The sequence below is a fragment of the Pestalotiopsis fici genome (assembly GCF_000516985.1).
Source record: "Pestalotiopsis fici W106-1 unplaced genomic scaffold PFICI_Scf_1, whole genome shotgun sequence".
NCBI lineage: Eukaryota > Fungi > Ascomycota > Sordariomycetes > Amphisphaeriales > Sporocadaceae > Pestalotiopsis > Pestalotiopsis fici.
The window spans coordinates 7,136,833-7,153,088 of record NW_006917091.1 but is presented as its reverse complement, the minus strand read 5'-3'; the positions used below and the strand labels follow the sequence as shown (position 1 = coordinate 7,153,088).

Here is a 16,256-nt window from a genome sequence, read left to right as displayed (position 1 = left end):
AATAATGATCTTGCGAAGCTTCACGTTCTCCTCGAGTGCTTCTAACGCTCTATACTGTAATATGAACCCTCAAATTCGCCGAGGCATCTATCCCTCCCCCACGATTTTAATTGAAACCCTTGCACATAGATAAGCTTTTTTCCCCATTCGGGGAAGGGCGCATTCGAGAGCCATATGTTTCATCAGGGATATGATCGGCTAGTCCCTATCAAGCAAAAAAGTCCAGAATTTAAACCGCTTTGAGACACGACGACAAGCTACCCCAGATCATCCGCATGCCAAGCCTCGATACGGGCGGTAGCTATCAGTGCATGATAAGAAGAGTCAATGGCGATGGTGATGTGCCTCAGAAGCAATGATGTAGGAAATGAAAAAAAAGTAAATTTCACAGGTTCTCTGCAGAGGACCTTGATTTCTGCTGCCTCTTTGCTCCGGCTAAGTGTGACGACTTCAACTAATCACCACAAGACTGGTGGGACATTTCATCGCAATGGCAACGCGTGTGCTAGCAGCGTGGGAGGAGTGCGATAAAACAGACACCGTCTTCATTTTGATTTGCACTGTAATCTGCTGGACTATTGTGCCTACTGTAAGTGTTGCCGCTGGGCCTTGTGCTAAACAGCTCTGACAACTACAGGTTGGAATTGCCTATGGAGGCTACTCGTGGAAACGCAATGGGTTAGCATCCGTTATGCCCGCTGTGCTTACGATTGCTACTTGCTCTATACAATGGTTCGTCATTGGGTATACTTTGGCTTATGGCGAAGGCGGATCAGTGTTTGGTGATTTCAAGTATGCCTTTCACCGAGGTGTTCTCTCAGAGCCTGTAGGAACTATACCTGCGATACTGTTTAGCGAGTTTCAGCTCGTATTCGAGGCAACTGTCTGCGCAATCGCGGTTGGCGGGTTCTGTGAGAGAGGCAGGTTGCTGCCGGTGATACCTTTCATCATTGTGAGTTCGTCACATTATTACTACTCACGCACTGCTAAACGGCGTCCGTAGCTATGGTCAACACTTATATACTGTCCTTTGGCACATATGGTATGGGGAGGAGGCTTTCTTGGAGAAGACTTGGGGGTTCTTGACTTTGCTGGTGGTGAGTATGAAAGATGTGTTTCTTTTGTGTAGATGCTAATGCCTAGGTAATCTAGGTACGCCCGTTCATGTTTGCTCGGGCGCAACTGCGACCGCTGTCAGCCTCTACCTTTCATACCCAATATTCCGTTCCCGGCGTTCCGAGGAACGAACCCCTACACACATTCGTCTTCATCGTCCAGGTAACTCCTTTTGCCAACTGATAGCACTGATCATCATTTGGGGCTCCTGGCTGGCATTCGATGCCGGAACCACCTTGGCGTTGAACTTTCAGTCTGTGATGGCACTCTGCGTCACAAACCTATGTGCTTCGTCGGGAGCCCTAAGCTGGGTGTGTATGACTTATTTTGAAACCGGGAAATGGTCCTTGGACTCGACGTTCATGGGTGCGATCTCTGGCTTGGTGATGATAACTCCATCGGCTGGATTCATTGACATGCCCACTGCCTTTTTCTTTGGCATCCTTGGCGCCGTTGTGTGCCGTCAGGCTCTGAGAATCAAATTTACCGACTTTGCTAGGCGCTGGCGCTGGGTAGACAACGGTGACACATTTGCTACACATTGCATTGGAGGAGTTCTTGCCACTATCTGCACCGGTCTCTTTGCTAAAAAGGAAGTTGCAGCTTATGGTGGAGCTATTGTCGATGGTGGTGTCTTTTTCGACGGCAATGTGCGCCAGCTTTGGGTTCAAATTGTCGAGGCCATTGTCGGATTTTCGTGGTCCTTTATTGGTTCCTTTGTCATCATTGCGCTGATAGACTGTGTTCCTGGACTTGAAGTTCTGGCTACGGATAAGTGAGTACAGAATCCCAGATGACAGCCATACATTGACTAACGAATAAATCCGCGCAGGGAAATCATGGCTGGTCTAGATACATTCCAAACCGAGGAAGCTCTGATTGAAACGGTCTTTTCGGACGAAGTAGATTACTCCCCCATGAATGGAGGCAATATAGAGCTTTGAATTGCAACAGCTGGTCGGTTGTATAAGAGAGGACGAATTGATACAAATATTGGGGAATACATGGTGATTAGTGAGGAAGCACAACAATGTAGACAGCAATTTGGGTTAGGCATGTCAATATCATCCATTCATCATGCAAATCATAATGAGAAGATGAAGCCAAACATGCAAACCAGATCAAAAAGGGTGGAACCTCGTATTATTGGAACAATAATCTGTAAAGGCGTCATCTAGTGCTGTGATGATAGTGCTCGATATATTACCCATGTATACGCGGGAGAAGATAGGTAACAAGTCCCAACGAAGCAAGCTCAGATTCAGTATTTTGATATTCTGGTGAGTACTACAACTACTTGATTACTACATACTTACCCAGCTCATTGTTTTATGACCAACTCAACCTTTGGGATGATGTTGGTTTGTTGGCAGTCAGGTCAGGGCCTTGTTGCCAAGGGTATAAATGCCGAGCTTAGCTCTCGGGGCTATGTCACGGGACCCCACTTATGCCCCGATAGCCAGCAACCTTGCGCGCCGCCACGAATTCATTTGATGCCTTTGCTAACTGTCTGTTGTCTCAACAGCCAAGATGGAAAACAACGACAACCAAGCTGAGATGGCCGAGTTCGAGCTTACGCCACCCCCCAACGGAGGTCCGTCTGGTGGCCCGCCTTGCGCGACAATGGAAGAGTTGATGGAGTCCTTGAACAAGCACGCAGCTCAGCACGGCTACGCCCTGATCCGCCGAAATGCTTCCAACTACAGAGAGGGCAAGCCCACCAGCTATGGCGTCTATTGTGATCGTGGCAAGCCACGCGCCTCGAAAAGCGCCGGCATCAGAAGCAGAAGCTCGCGTTTGATCGGTTGCGAGTTCAAGGGCAAGATCCGCGCCCTGCAGACAGACGGTTGGAAATGGACCTTTGCAATCGTCAAATCTGCGCACAATCACCCTCCCTCCAGCAACGGGACAGCACACCCAATGCTTCGTAGGTTTACTAAGGAACAAAAACGATATATTGGCGCGTTAGCGAGGCATGGAATCCGCCCTCAAGCAATCCAGTCAAGCCTTGAGCAAGACTTTCCTGGCCACCCATTTGTCATCAAAGATATCAACAATCTCATTGCGAGCCAACGAGCCAACGAAAAGCAATCTTCTAGTGCAGCTGCGACTGCTCAGACTGCGCCCGTCGCGCCCGTCGCGCCCGTCGCACCTATGGCACCCATTATGGAAAATGAACAAGTCGACGACGACCTGTTCCGTCTCCTGTAAACCCGACCAGAGCGGCAGCAAACATAGCAATGAATTATGAATAGCCACAAGCTCGAAGGCCGCCCGCGGAAATGGCGTCCACATTAAGCATAGACTCTTGCCCATGCGAGCAACAAAAGGTATCTACATTGGTTGCGACATAGCCCTAATAGTCGTACTGACATAGACTACCCAGTTGTCAAAAATTCATCTCGGGCCAAACGTTCTGTATCTACAAATTGCAGTTCTCTTTGCGCTTGACAAACTTCGAATGCATACGTATGATGCCGAACAGGCATCCGCATGACAATTACTTGTTGTCATGGATGCACGATGCTCGGTCTGCTTGGCCATGGCGCCGATAAAGTATGGCGTTGGGAATGTAGCTTGTGTACGCATATCTTGATAGAACGGCAAGGATGGCTATCACGGCAGATTCATGAGGAACTGCATCAATAGCCAGGATGACCAGTGGATGGTGAAGAAGGACTGCAGACATGGGATCTCCGAATGGAAAAGATATTCTGAGGCTCAAACGTAGTGCATTTGACATTCTAGATGGATCCGGAAAGATTCATGTCGATGTCATCTGGTTCTCAGCCCTCAGTAGTGCACGGATGTACGAAGTATGACATGTCATCTCACTGTTTGTTCCGATGTTCAATGATCAAGTTCTACGCATCAAATACCTTGCAACTCGTTTGTGCAGACTTTTTCTTTTTAAAAAATAATCTACACTTACCCCTCCACTTGTGTGTTTGGTCTGTTGCAGAGAGGTAGCTAACCCTGCGAAAAATCTAAAACCACTGCACCGACAGTCGAGTTGAACATTTGTTTGCTTTTACACTCCCCACCTGCGTACGCAAGCTACGACTTCACCACCACCTTGCATCACAAAATTTTCACTGCATACGCCAGATGGTGCAATTTTGAAATACTCGTTTTCAAAAATTGATGCAGTCTTGGTCTTTAGCGTGCACATTGCATGGATGAAAAAGGACAGCAAAATGCCACAAGAAGAAGTGAAGTTATCCGCACTTGTGGACTCAATTCACAAGAGGGGCGGCGGCCTTGCCTTGCCGAACAAACCTATCGATATCAGCAATGTACGATTACTTCTGCGCAGTTTCAGCGCCTATTTCGAATCTCAAAGCGAAACCGTCAAAACTTTCAGAATAAGAGTCCGCATCATCTTTGAGTCAGTTCGGTGGTTCTACGAGTTCAGAAACGCAGATTGGTTTTGGGACCGACTGAGGGAGCAACTACAGCTCGATGCAGGGATGAACTCAGAACGCCTTCAGCAGACAGTTGAGGCGATCTGTGATGCCCGAAAGGCATGGAAGCAGATACATAGGCATTCAGAACCAAAGATTCACAACAACGCTCGAGCATTCATCAAGACCATCGATAAAGTCCTCAAGAAGGAAGCTCGTCGAAGCAAGTCATTGCGCAGCTCTGAACAGGACTCCAAAGACGCCTGGAATGCCCGAGCATCAACCTGGCCAAGCCGTTTTCAAGAGTTTGTTGTATCGCTGGGCGGGAAGAAGCCGGAGCAACCAAAGACGTCAAAAGAAAGGAGCCGATTGGTTGTTGCCAACGGAACGACCACCCAACATGATACCAATATTCCTCACTCAGATACGCATGCTACGTCCCGATCTCAGTCACCAGCAGCTATCAGAAGCTCTTGCAGCCCACAGGGCATGTGTCCAGAAGACACCGATATTCAGACAGCCCCTTCTCTTCCCCAGCACCCCCAGATAATCCCACCGGGGCTGTGGTACGTAGACCTCGGTAGAAACCTACACGGTCATAAGCCTTCTCAAAGTATCGAGGCCTCTACGCAAAACGACGACGATACAGCAATCGTGTCAGCTCCACTTGAAAAGGGAAGCTTCTCGGATATCAATAATGATTCTGCATCACTTATAAAGTCACAGAGTGACTCGAGTTCTAGAAGAGAGACTCGCAGCTCCTCAAATGTTGAAGAGCACTATCAGGCCAAGACAAGCAGCCACGGACTAGAAAGGCACACAACTGATCAACATGACGTGACGAAGCTTAATGAAAATCGAAACCAGAAACGCCAAGCATCGCCTTTGCCTGCATTGAAAGCGAGGAAGAAGTCAAAGCCGGACGTAGGGGCACGTAGAACCACCCAACGGCAATCGGTGGCTCCAGCGGAACCAGTTGAAGATTGCATGGCCGAAAGCACACACCGAACCACATCTTCAGGCACTCCAGAGATCGGCAGCAATCCAGAACAACCTCTCGAATCTGCAGTTGGTGGTCCCCTCGCAGCTGCAAAGAATGTTACATATGGAGTCAACGATCAGCTTACATCGAATGCTGATGCAACTGCGCCGAAAGATAGCAGTCTAATGACAGAGGCTCCAGGTCCTGTCGCTGTCGAAAGCTCAATCATGGAGCTTCTTGCGGGCTATCAGACTAAAACAGATGCTTACGACTTCAAAGCTTCGTTGGAGAAACGTCTACTCCAATTGGAATGTCAATCACAACGCCTCGATAAGCTTGAGGCTTTGGTGAACAAGGACAAAGGACCAGAAAGCAGTGATACTACCGGTGACAATGGTTTGCATGCCAATGACCGCAAAGAAAAGTCTCGCAACGACCAAGTGCAGGCATCTGCCAATTGCGAGCTTGGACCCTTTCTGCAACATATTGGAAATCAAATCAAGAACATTCGACACCAGCTTCGAACCAAGATACGACAAGAGGATGAAACAACTGAAGGGTGGAAAAGGATGGCTTGCCTTGGAGAAGTGGCCTGGGCCCTAGATACCGCAATCCAACATGCCAAGCACGGTGCCAGAGCAGTCCAGGAGCCATTTGTACAGGAAGGCTCAGATTGAATGTTGACTCTGATTCAGGAATAAGATTGGAGATCATTGTCTGGCCGCTGCCAGGAGGGTTATCAAAATTCTATGAAAACATGGAGTTTTCCATAACTGCAAACTCTATGGCTCGCTCCATCACGTTCCACGCACAGAAATGGCTATCTAAGCTTCCATCATGAGCATTCCACTAGGCAGAATAGACTCTATTGACATGATTCAGATAGACAGTCTGTGGACGAGGCCGCGAGCACTGGCAAGCCAAGGTCATGGTATGCTCGACCATCAATCAAAGATGTATCAATGAAATAGCTCAAGCTGTGTAATGCCTGAACATCCAATAAGTTGCTTACTCCAGCCATAAAACTATGCAAATAAGCTCGTCGTCTCGTTGAGCCCTCGGAGCGGGTTCAGGTGTCGGGCCAAGTCTTCCGACGGCGGATACCATGCAGTTGCCGAAGACACTGGCAGATAAGAATTCGCTGGTAATCGGAGCTCTAATAATACAAAAGTTATTCCAACGCAGATTCAGGTCTGAACTTATTTTCATTTGCTCAAATTTTTACTTTATGACTGTATTGATCTAAAATACAACTAATATTTACCTTTTAGAATTGCTAAGAAGCAGAATCGAATATGGAAACGATTCGCAAGGCGTACGCCAACACGTCCCTTGGACAGATACATTATCGATACATTGGGACAAAAAGTGAAAATAAATGTCCAATTCTGTTTCTTCACATGTCAGCGTCATCATCGGCATGTTTTGAAGAGTTGATGAGAATTTATGCGTCTCAGGGACATCAGTGCTTTGCTCCCGACATGCCAGGTTTTGGGCAGTCTTTCGATCCTACGGTGGATCCGCCAAATATCTCGTGGTACATCAACCTGTACCTGGAAGCCTTCAAACCACTCGGATTGTTCGAAACCAAATGTCATGTTGTTGGTCATCACTCTGGAGCTGTCATCGGCGTTGAGCTAGCTGTGCTCCATCCGGAGGTGGTCAAAACCTTGACGCTCTGCGGTCCTGTCTGTATGGACAAGGAGGAGAGGGAGAAGATGCGAGCCAAGGTTACGATACCATTCAACAAGCCAGCTGAAGATGGCTCGCACCTCATCAAGACGTGGGAGTATCTTCAGCACCACGGAGGAATACCAAGCCACGATTTGGATATCCTGCAGCAAGAGACGCTCGACCACAGCCGAGCATGGAAGGGAAGGTTGCAAATTTATAATTGTGTTTGGGATCATGACGGGCCGGTGATGTTCAAGAAGATTAGCTCTCCAACACTGGCACTTTGCGCTCGGGACGATGTATTATGGGATGCCTTTGATGCAGTCAAGATCATCCGGCCTGATATTCAAACCGCAGAGGTGACGGGCGCCAACTTTGGGCCCTCGAGAGGCAGCGAGTCCATGGTCAAGGTCTTGACGCCCTTTCTAGAAAGACATGAGACAAAATGAGTCACAGTAGATTTGAAAATTGCTGATAGGCTGTTTGGGTTTGACGCATTACAAGTAACGCGCTGGTTGTGCACAAGCGCCGATACAGCCCTCTCTCTATATTCCATTGTACGGCACGGGACAAGTGCTTTGGGGGCTTTCTTACTGCGATGCTGTTGAGGATTTGGCCGACAAATAGCGGGGTTAGTGGGTTGTTACGGCTCACGGGAGCCCCCAGGATCCACAGCCACTTGGAGTACAGGGTGCGTGCCAGATTGATTTGCGCAAATACCAAGGTATATTCATTCTTGTCTTGATTGCCTATATCCAATGGCAATTGAAACAAAAATTCGATTCTTGAAGCTTCTGGGGGACACGAGAAGGTCGACGAGTTGATTCGATTGTGTTCCGGCTGAGTCAGGACTTGCAAAGTTTTCATTGCACAATGGAGTTATGCCCATGCCGATGTAGCGTAGCGCCTATTTTTTGACAACAGGGCGCGCGCGCGCTGGACGATTGTGTAGTAGAATTAGAACTATCCGTTCGATGTTGATGTCCACAAAATGTCGTTTCCACTGTATATAATGTGTGCCATTGTCAAGATATCGGTGAAGTCGCTATGAATGTTCAGATCCAGATAATAGTCTTACCTCTTTTTTCTACACGTCGCAGCAGTCAACACTGGAAAAGATAATCACCATATCTTAAGGTACATCAGTGGTCTAGCATCAACTTCCACGGCAAGCGTTGTCCATACTTGAGCTGCAGCGCCAATACCCATTCATTTTCATCAAAGACCTAGAGCAGTCACATACCTCAGCCATCATGACCATTCACTCCGATGCCCGCACAACATTGACGACCGTCCCGACTCCACCAGTCACGTCGTCACCCAGGTTGCCGCCAAGTGCAGCTGGCTCTGCTTCTACCGTCTCGATCGGTAGGGCAGCCGAGCAAGAATCAGCGGTCATGGCCAAGCTCGGAGGGGATGTATTCACTGCGACATTTGGCCATTCCGTCTCCAGCGAGGATCTCGACGATTTCCTGAGGACGACATATTCAACCGAGGCAGTGCTTGCCGAGTTTTCGGATCCCAGCAAATCATACCTGGTCGCGCGCAATGGCGAAGGCAGTGTCGTTGGCATTGCCCAATTGCAGCACGGCAAGACCCATTCAAGTGTGGATGGAGCTGAGAACGAAATCGCAGTCATGCAAAAGGTCTACGTTGACTCGAGTATGCATGGTCAGGGAGTAGGCAGTAAGCTCATCCAAGCGATAGAGGACCTCGCCCGGGAAAAGGGTGTCAAGAAGCTCTGGTTGACGGTGTGGGAGGAGAATGTCAAGGCGCAGAGACTGTATCAGCGACTTGGCTACGAGAGAACCGGAGAGATTGACTTTGCCACGGGAACGTGTATACAGACGGATTACGTTCTCACCAAACGACTGTGAATATTCTTGCGCTGTAGCAGAAGACGTTTTCTCCAGTCCTCTCCAGTTGGAGCGGGGTTATTGTGTCTAGAATAGTTGATCTTTGTGGGGAAATGGAGTCTTGGAGTATAGAAATAATGTACATACATAGAGGATACCAAGATAGACTGCTGTTGCGACGAGACGCGACAATATTCCCATGATTGATGGGTTCATCAGATTCATCATGTTGGCATAAAAATCGAGTATCAAATCATTACCTCATTTTCTCAAGTTATGCACGAAGGAGGCACGTCTACTTTGTGCGTACCTTTGTACATTTTCCACGCATTGGCGTGCATATATAGATTCCGAGATAGGGTAGATATGTGCTGCTAACAGCCAATCATGACAGTGATGCAAGTCAGCCCTTCATGCAGGCAACCAAGATATCACCAATTTTTCAGAATTCTCTCAACAAATAACCGAACCACATGCTCGGGACTGACACAGAGATGTTTTTGGCCACCGAACACCGGTCCAGCTCACCATCCCCCATCGGGAAAGGTGTCTCGCGACACCTGCATACTGAGTACCTTGGTAAATACCTGGCGGTCAAAGCCGGGACCGGCGATGGATCATATCCGTTCGTTTTACCTGGGAAAAGTAGAGCGCTGGCGGCGAGCGGCTTTGCTTTTAAACTTCCATTGTGGCACCACCTATCTTTGCCTTTCCGATAGCCGTCCGGCCACCTAGCAAATACCTACACCTCATCTCGCACCGTCCCGGACAGGGTCGCTCAATAACACACGCCGAAAGAACTATCCACTACTCACGGCTCGGATCGGCCACCGGGGGTCAAAAGAAGGCGGACAATAGGAACGGTATTGTCCTCTTGACGTCACGATACTGAGTAACAGTATCCCCCTCCTGTCATTCTCAAGCGGGTAATATCCCTTGCCACCACAGACAAGTACCCGCATACATTGACCAGCAACTCGTCAGTCTTTCATCCTTTAAATTTACGGTATCCCCCAGAGATTTGAAAAGCTAGGTAGATTCGACAGCATCGAGTGTCCCTTCTGCTTCACATGTAAGGTTGCCGGCCCCCCAACCTGAGACGTACAGGCATTGACCACAAAATGCAGCATGTCTGTCCTGGACACAACCAAGGACCTGGCGGCCTTGTTTGCCAAACAAGTCCAACTCACCCCTGATGGAATTGCTCTGGAAGATGAGAATCGAAGTCTCACCTACGCCGAGCTAGATAAGGAGACGTCAGCCCTGGCTCACGAGCTCCGTATTCGTGGTGTGACGCGGGACAAGCTCGTCGGTATCTTGCTGGGGCGGAGCGCCGACTACGTGATAGCTTGCCTGGCAGCTCTGCGAGCAGGTGGCGCCTTTCTGGTCTTGGAACTCGCATATCCTCCAGGGCTCCTATCTGATGTCATCGAAGATGCAGGGCCTACTGTCATCATCACTCATAGAGCCCATGTTGGAAAGGTTTCCGGCAGCTCAAATCTCATTATCCTAGACGAATGGGTGAAAGAGGCAAACGGCGCACCTGCTACCAATGGCACGACAGAGACACTGTCTCCTCTGCCAGCAGATGATGACTTGGAGAGACTCGCCTTCGTTTCGTATTCGAGTGGAACCACGGGCCGGCCGAAAGGCATCGCCAACCCACATAGTGCACCTGTCCGGTCTTATGACCTGAGATTTCGTCTCAGTGATCTGCAACCGGGTGACCGTGTCGCCTGTAATGTGTTCTTTGTCTGGGAGATCCTACGACCATTGATTCGTGGCGCAACAGTCTTTGCAGTGCCTGACGAGGCCAGCTATGACCCTGTTGCTCTTGTCGAGCTGCTGTCGGCGCGGCAAATAACAGAGACGCTGATGACACCAACACTTCTGGCGACAATCTTGGCCAGAAACACGAAGCTGGGCAGTCTCAAGAGCCTACGTACGCTGTGGTTGAACGGCGAGGTCGTGACAACAGACCTGGCGCGACGAGCAATCAAGGCACTTCCCGAAACCACACGACTGCTTAACTGCTACAGTGCAAGTGAAACCCACGAGATTGCGTGTGGCGTTATCAAGGATATGATCTCAGAAGATGCATCAGTCTGTCCAGTTGGACCACCGATTGACCCAGAGCATACATACATCCTCGACAATGGCGGCAAGCCGGTTGAGCCTGGATTCAGTGGAGAGTTATTCGTTGGCGGTGGCCTGCTTGCAAGAGGTTATCTCAATCTCCCAGAGGTCACCGCAAAGGCTTTTGTTCCGGACCCCTTTAATCCGGGACAGAAGATGTATCGTACTGTAAGTTGCAGGAATGGTGGGAATGGATGTTTTCAAATTGGCTGACATGGCATAATAGGGCGATCTGGCTAGAATCTTGCCCTCGGGCCTCCTGGAGATCCTCGGTCGCGTAGGTGGTATGATCAAAGTGCGAGGCTACACGGTCCAGCCTGGCGCAGTCGAGCATACTATTATGAAGCAGCTAGCCGTAAGCCATTGTGCAGTTGTCGCTCATGGTGATGGACTAGAACGCCAACTTGTCGCATACTTTGTTCGTGACGAAGACCCCAAAGGCCGCGGGGAGTTCACTGTCGAGGAGTCAGGCTACAGTCCGTCGGCGAGAAAAGTGCTCACTTCTCACTTGGCTCACTATATGATCCCAGCCTTGTGGTGTGAATTACGAGAGATCCCCACCCATGAAGTATCTGGAAAGGTGGACCTTAAAGCTTTGCCTACGCCTTCTGGCACAAGAACACCGAATGGAGCCGGTGGCCGAGACGACGGCCGCAACACTGAAGTCAAGATCGAGACGATTGCCAAACTGTGGGCCGCGTCCTTGAACTTGTCGGCAAGGTCGGTCACCGAGGAGCACGACTTCTTTGATCTTGGCGGCCATTCATTGGCACTTGCAGATCTTGCCAGCCGCCTCACAGAAGCTTTTGGTTTCCCCGTGCCGCTTTCGCGTCTAGCCGGCAACCCTACTCTCGAGGGTCATGCAGAAGCCGTACGCGCTGCACGAGATGGGCATACTGCTGCAGTACAGGCCGATCTCCCTAAAGTCCTGTTGGCCGACTCAACATTGCCAGACGACATTAAGGGCACAGGTGCTAAAATGTGCCCACTGAGTGAAGCTGGCACTGTGTTGCTGACAGGTGTTACTGGCTATCTGGGTGCGTTCCTGCTAACTTCAATCTTGGCCAATTCAACAGCCCGCGTCATCTGCCTGGTCCGCTTCACTCATCCGTCAGGTGAGGCGCGTGGTGAAGGTATGTCTCGTCTGCGAAAGAACCTGATCGACTTGGGCATCTGGGATCAAACCATTCTGGATCGTGTCGAGGTACTTCCCGGAAACTTGGGTCGCAAGCGACTCGGTCTCATGCCCGATGCATTTGAAGAGCTTGCCTCCAAGGTCGATGTCATCATCCACGCTGGTGCCACTGTCAACCTTGTCTATCCCTACGCAGCCATGCGTTCCGCCAACGTCGGCGGCACGCGGGAGATTCTTCGCCTGGCAAGTCGAAGTGGCGCGACTGTTCACCACATCTCCACAAATGGTGTCCTGCCTCCTTCTTCTGAAGGCTGGAGCGAGGATACTATGCTGAGTATTGAAGAAGTCCCCGAGAAGCTCCTTGATGGGTATGGTCAGACCAAATGGGTTGCGGAGCAACTCGTTGTCGAGGCTGGTCGTCGGGGGTTGCCTGCCCGAATATACCGGCCCGGAACGATTAGTGGACACAGTGTCCTCGGATCAACCAACACCTACGATCTGTTGACAGCTCTGTTTGTCGAGTCTATCCATCTCGGATATGCGCCCGACATCAAGGGGTGGCTAGCTGAAATGACGCCTGTCGACTTTGTCAGCAAGGCCATCGTAACGTTGGCCAACCACATCGAGGTGGATCAACCGATTTTCCACATAGGCGACCCCAAGCCAGTCACCGCTGCTGCCCTCTATGAAGATCTCGCCGAGCTCGGCTACACTACTCGCAGTCTGGACTGGGATAATTGGGTTACACTCTGGAACGAGAAACGCGGTGCTAGCAAGTCTGGCGATGACTCATTTACTGCTGGAATTCTTCGACGCGGCATGCCCACTGTTGATTTCCTAAGAGCGGTAACTGTTCTGAACGATGCCAAGACCGAGCCCGCATTGAGCCTATACGAGCTTGATCGTCCCAAGATCGACAGTAAGCTCCTTGAGATTTACACCCGAGACTGGTATGCCAGAGGTTGGCTTCCAAAGCCTCCTGTCAGAGAGTCCTCGGGCACAGCTACACCAAAGAAGACTGGTCCATTAGCGGGCCGCGTCGCTGTCGTCACGGGCGCCTCATCGGGCATTGGAGCTGCTGTGGCATCGGCACTGTCGAGAGAAGGCGCCCATGTGATTCTGGCTGCTCGCCGAACTGAGGCTCTCGAGAAGCTCAAGACCAAATTGTCCGCTACACCAGGCAAGGTCATTGTCCACAAGACCGATGTCACAAATAAAGCAGATGTCGAGTCCCTGTTCCAAGCAGCAAACTCCATCTCCGGGTCGGGCGTTGACATTCTGGTATCCTGCGCAGGAGTCATGTACTTTACCATGATGGCCAATGTGCAGACGGACGAATGGGAACGCACAGTCGATGTCAACTGCAAGGGTCTGCTCCATTGTCTATCGGCCAGTGTGCCCGACATGTTGAAGCGTGGCAGCGGCCACATTGTTGCCATTTCCTCAGACGCTGGCCGCAAGGTGTTCCCTGGCCTAGGCGTCTATTCGGCCAGCAAGTTCTTTGTTGAGGCAACATTGCAAAGCTTGCGCCTCGAGACTGCCGGAACTGGTCTTCGTGTTACCAGCATTCAACCTGGCAACACAGCTACCGAGCTGCTGGGCATGTCGACCGATGCCGAAGCCATCAAGAAATTCGGCGAACCCAGCGGAGCCAAGGTGCTCGATGCTGAAGATGTAGCCGAAGCCATTGTATATGCCTTGCGACAGCCAGAACATGTCGCCGTCAACGAAATCCTGATTGAGCCTCGCGATGAGCCAATCTGATGCGTAGGAAACATAGAACATACGTTGTTAGCATTGTAGACTCAGACAATAACAGGTTCATTTCTTGAACCATACCAAACATCACAATAATCATAATCAGTTCATTTAAAGACAACGTCATGACATACATTAAACCTTGACCTGAAACGCAATCGCAGGATTAATACCAACGCCTTTAAATCCATCCATACCTATAAACCTGCCCGACGCCCCGTTTTGTCCCCGTCATGCGTCATTTGCGACATAACCCGTCCATGCCTTTTATTTGCATTACGCCATTATGCTTTGTAACCAGTCCGCAGAGGTTGCACGCTGTAGGCCGACTCCAAATCTGGAGAGGATGTGCCTCGGCTGTATCGATCCACCAGCTCGAACTCGTCGCTTTTGCTGTCAACAGTGATGCTGACGGTCTTTGAAATGTTGTTTCTGCGTTCGTGCATGCGTGCGAATCCTTGCTTGCGGAAGTCTGACCCTCCGCTGTTTCCCGTGCTCTCTTTTTGCGCCGAGGGGTCACTGCTTCCCCTTGTGGTGAAGAGGCGAGGGAAGACCCTGCGGAGAAGCGCAGCCACGCCTGGTAATGAAGCGCAGATGACGCCAACGTCGATTTCGACCAAGGACCATACTGCCAGGGCTGAATAATCGTACGTCGGGTCTGCACTGTTTCCAAATTCCATAATTGTTTGTAGTCGGATTATAGAACAAATGGTGACACTGAGTCATATATGTCAATATCATCTAAGAGAATTTCCGGGATCATGGGCGGCAACTTACAACAAGCCCACAGTGAACATGAGTATAACCCCGAGCTTTCGCTTAAGGCTCATTTGCAATGCCCACAGTTGTGGAATTGGGAGCAGGAAGACGAGAATATCCACTGTATCAATCGCGGTTAGTAGTTTCCTTGGGAAATGTCATCATGACACTTACGACCCATGTTGACCCCAGCCAAAGCAAAAGCTTGTTTGCTAGTATCCATACATGTGCCACTGTGTTGTCCGTCCCAGCCTTGCCACATGAAGGTAATTGGCACGCAGTTGAACCCAGTCGAAACCCAACAGCTGATGCCAAAAGCCAATGTGAAACCAATGAGTATGTAACAGAGTAGGCGGAAGCGGTAGACAGCGAAGACGCGGATGTAGAGACACAGGATCGAAATCTTGGTAAAGACGACGAGAAAGGTGTATAGATACTCTTCGACGAAAAAGTAGAGCAATGTGTTCGTGATTTGGCTGGCCGATAGCATCCAGATATCTCGGCCCAGGCCGGATTCCACCATTAGATAGGCAATGACATGAGCGGGAGTGAGGGCTAGCTGTAGTCTTTTCATCAGTTGTAACTTCAAAGCATCGGGGCCGGCAAGCATCTCACCAGACAAGCAATTATGGTCCAATCGTCCCACGACTTTTTCGACAGGTATGGTGCGCGCGCGACCAGGCGCATCACAACGAATAAGAGCGCAATCGCGTACAAAGTCCAGGTAGTTGCTAGTATATAGGTGCGTTGACTACGGACTTCGGCGCCGCACATTTCCTTTTCGAACCTTTGCGTTTCTAGATGAAAACCTAGTGTTAGTATTCTATCAATGGTTTGCGCCAGCTCCTTGGACTTACGCAATTGTTCAATGACGGTACATCCTGCTTGTGCCATGCAGACTGCAAGTGAGGTCGCCAGGTCCTGGTTGCTGCAAATGCACGCCGTATCCGTAAGATCACATGTTGATTGAGGCACGACGGATACGAAGCAATTGAACTTGAGCAATCTTAGCGTGCTGAGGTTCGAGTCTCTCGGGCCGGGGGACTTACTGCACATTCAGGGACCGACGACTCCAGTAGCTGTATCATTGCTGTCACATTTGAGCTGCCAGAGCTGACCGCTTGTGACGCAACCAGTTGTGATAGCATCACCGAGGCTGGCAAGAGTATAGACCTACTGAACCACATTTTTGCGTCGAGAAGTTGACGACTCGTGGCAAAAGCAACATCAAGGAACCGGGAAAAGGGTTACTTCGAGGGTATATCTTGTTTAGTTCGAGCTCAAATCAAGTGCCTCATTGGAGTGGGGATGATCTTCAAGATAAAAAAGAAAAAGCCGCTGGGCTGCAGGCATTGATGATCGGATCCGATTCAAGCGGCACTGAAATGGTGCTCGAGCACATGCGGTCCCATCTGTTGATACGTATCCCTTCAAGG

General features: G+C 50.0%; 7 protein-coding genes across 7 annotated transcripts; 6 read left to right on the top strand and 1 right to left on the bottom strand.

The window, feature by feature from the left end:
* Positions 1–490: 490 nt before the first annotated feature.
* On the top strand, positions 491–2,060 carry PFICI_02086 (uncharacterized protein; the record flags this gene model as incomplete). The annotated part of the gene is made up of 5 exons (XM_007830667.1): positions 491–589; positions 638–952; positions 1,004–1,097; positions 1,153–1,891; positions 1,949–2,060. 5 exons carry the CDS (start codon positions 491–493, stop codon positions 2,058–2,060), a joined length of 1,359 nt encoding a protein of 452 aa, XP_007828858.1.
* A 586-nt stretch (positions 2,061–2,646) lies between these two features.
* PFICI_02085 (uncharacterized protein) lies at positions 2,647–3,327 on the top strand (the record flags this gene model as incomplete). Its single annotated transcript, XM_007830666.1, has 1 exon — positions 2,647–3,327. The coding sequence occupies one exon, from the start codon at positions 2,647–2,649 to the stop codon at positions 3,325–3,327; it is 681 nt and encodes a 226-aa protein (XP_007828857.1).
* Positions 3,328–4,313: 986 nt separating this feature from the next.
* PFICI_02084 (uncharacterized protein) lies at positions 4,314–6,179 on the top strand (the record flags this gene model as incomplete). Its single annotated transcript, XM_007830665.1, has 1 exon — positions 4,314–6,179. The coding sequence occupies one exon, from the start codon at positions 4,314–4,316 to the stop codon at positions 6,177–6,179; it is 1,866 nt and encodes a 621-aa protein (XP_007828856.1).
* Positions 6,180–6,983: 804 nt separating this feature from the next.
* PFICI_02083 (uncharacterized protein) lies at positions 6,984–7,625 on the top strand (the record flags this gene model as incomplete). The annotated part of the gene is made up of 1 exon (XM_007830664.1): positions 6,984–7,625. One exon carries the CDS (start codon positions 6,984–6,986, stop codon positions 7,623–7,625), a length of 642 nt encoding a protein of 213 aa, XP_007828855.1.
* Positions 7,626–8,429: 804 nt separating this feature from the next.
* Positions 8,430–9,053, top strand: PFICI_02082 (uncharacterized protein; the record flags this gene model as incomplete). The annotated part of the gene is made up of 1 exon (XM_007830663.1): positions 8,430–9,053. One exon carries the CDS (start codon positions 8,430–8,432, stop codon positions 9,051–9,053), a length of 624 nt encoding a protein of 207 aa, XP_007828854.1.
* A 1,107-nt stretch (positions 9,054–10,160) lies between these two features.
* On the top strand, positions 10,161–14,067 carry PFICI_02081 (uncharacterized protein; the record flags this gene model as incomplete). The annotated part of the gene is made up of 2 exons (XM_007830662.1): positions 10,161–11,336; positions 11,395–14,067. The coding sequence occupies 2 exons, from the start codon at positions 10,161–10,163 to the stop codon at positions 14,065–14,067; spliced, it is 3,849 nt and encodes a 1,282-aa protein (XP_007828853.1).
* Positions 14,068–14,345: 278 nt separating this feature from the next.
* Positions 14,346–16,007, bottom strand: PFICI_02080 (uncharacterized protein; the record flags this gene model as incomplete). The annotated part of the gene is made up of 6 exons (XM_007830661.1): positions 14,346–14,778; positions 14,839–14,941; positions 14,995–15,379; positions 15,436–15,617; positions 15,678–15,816; positions 15,870–16,007. The coding sequence occupies 6 exons, from the start codon at positions 16,005–16,007 to the stop codon at positions 14,346–14,348; spliced, it is 1,380 nt and encodes a 459-aa protein (XP_007828852.1).
* Positions 16,008–16,256: the final 249 nt, after the last annotated feature.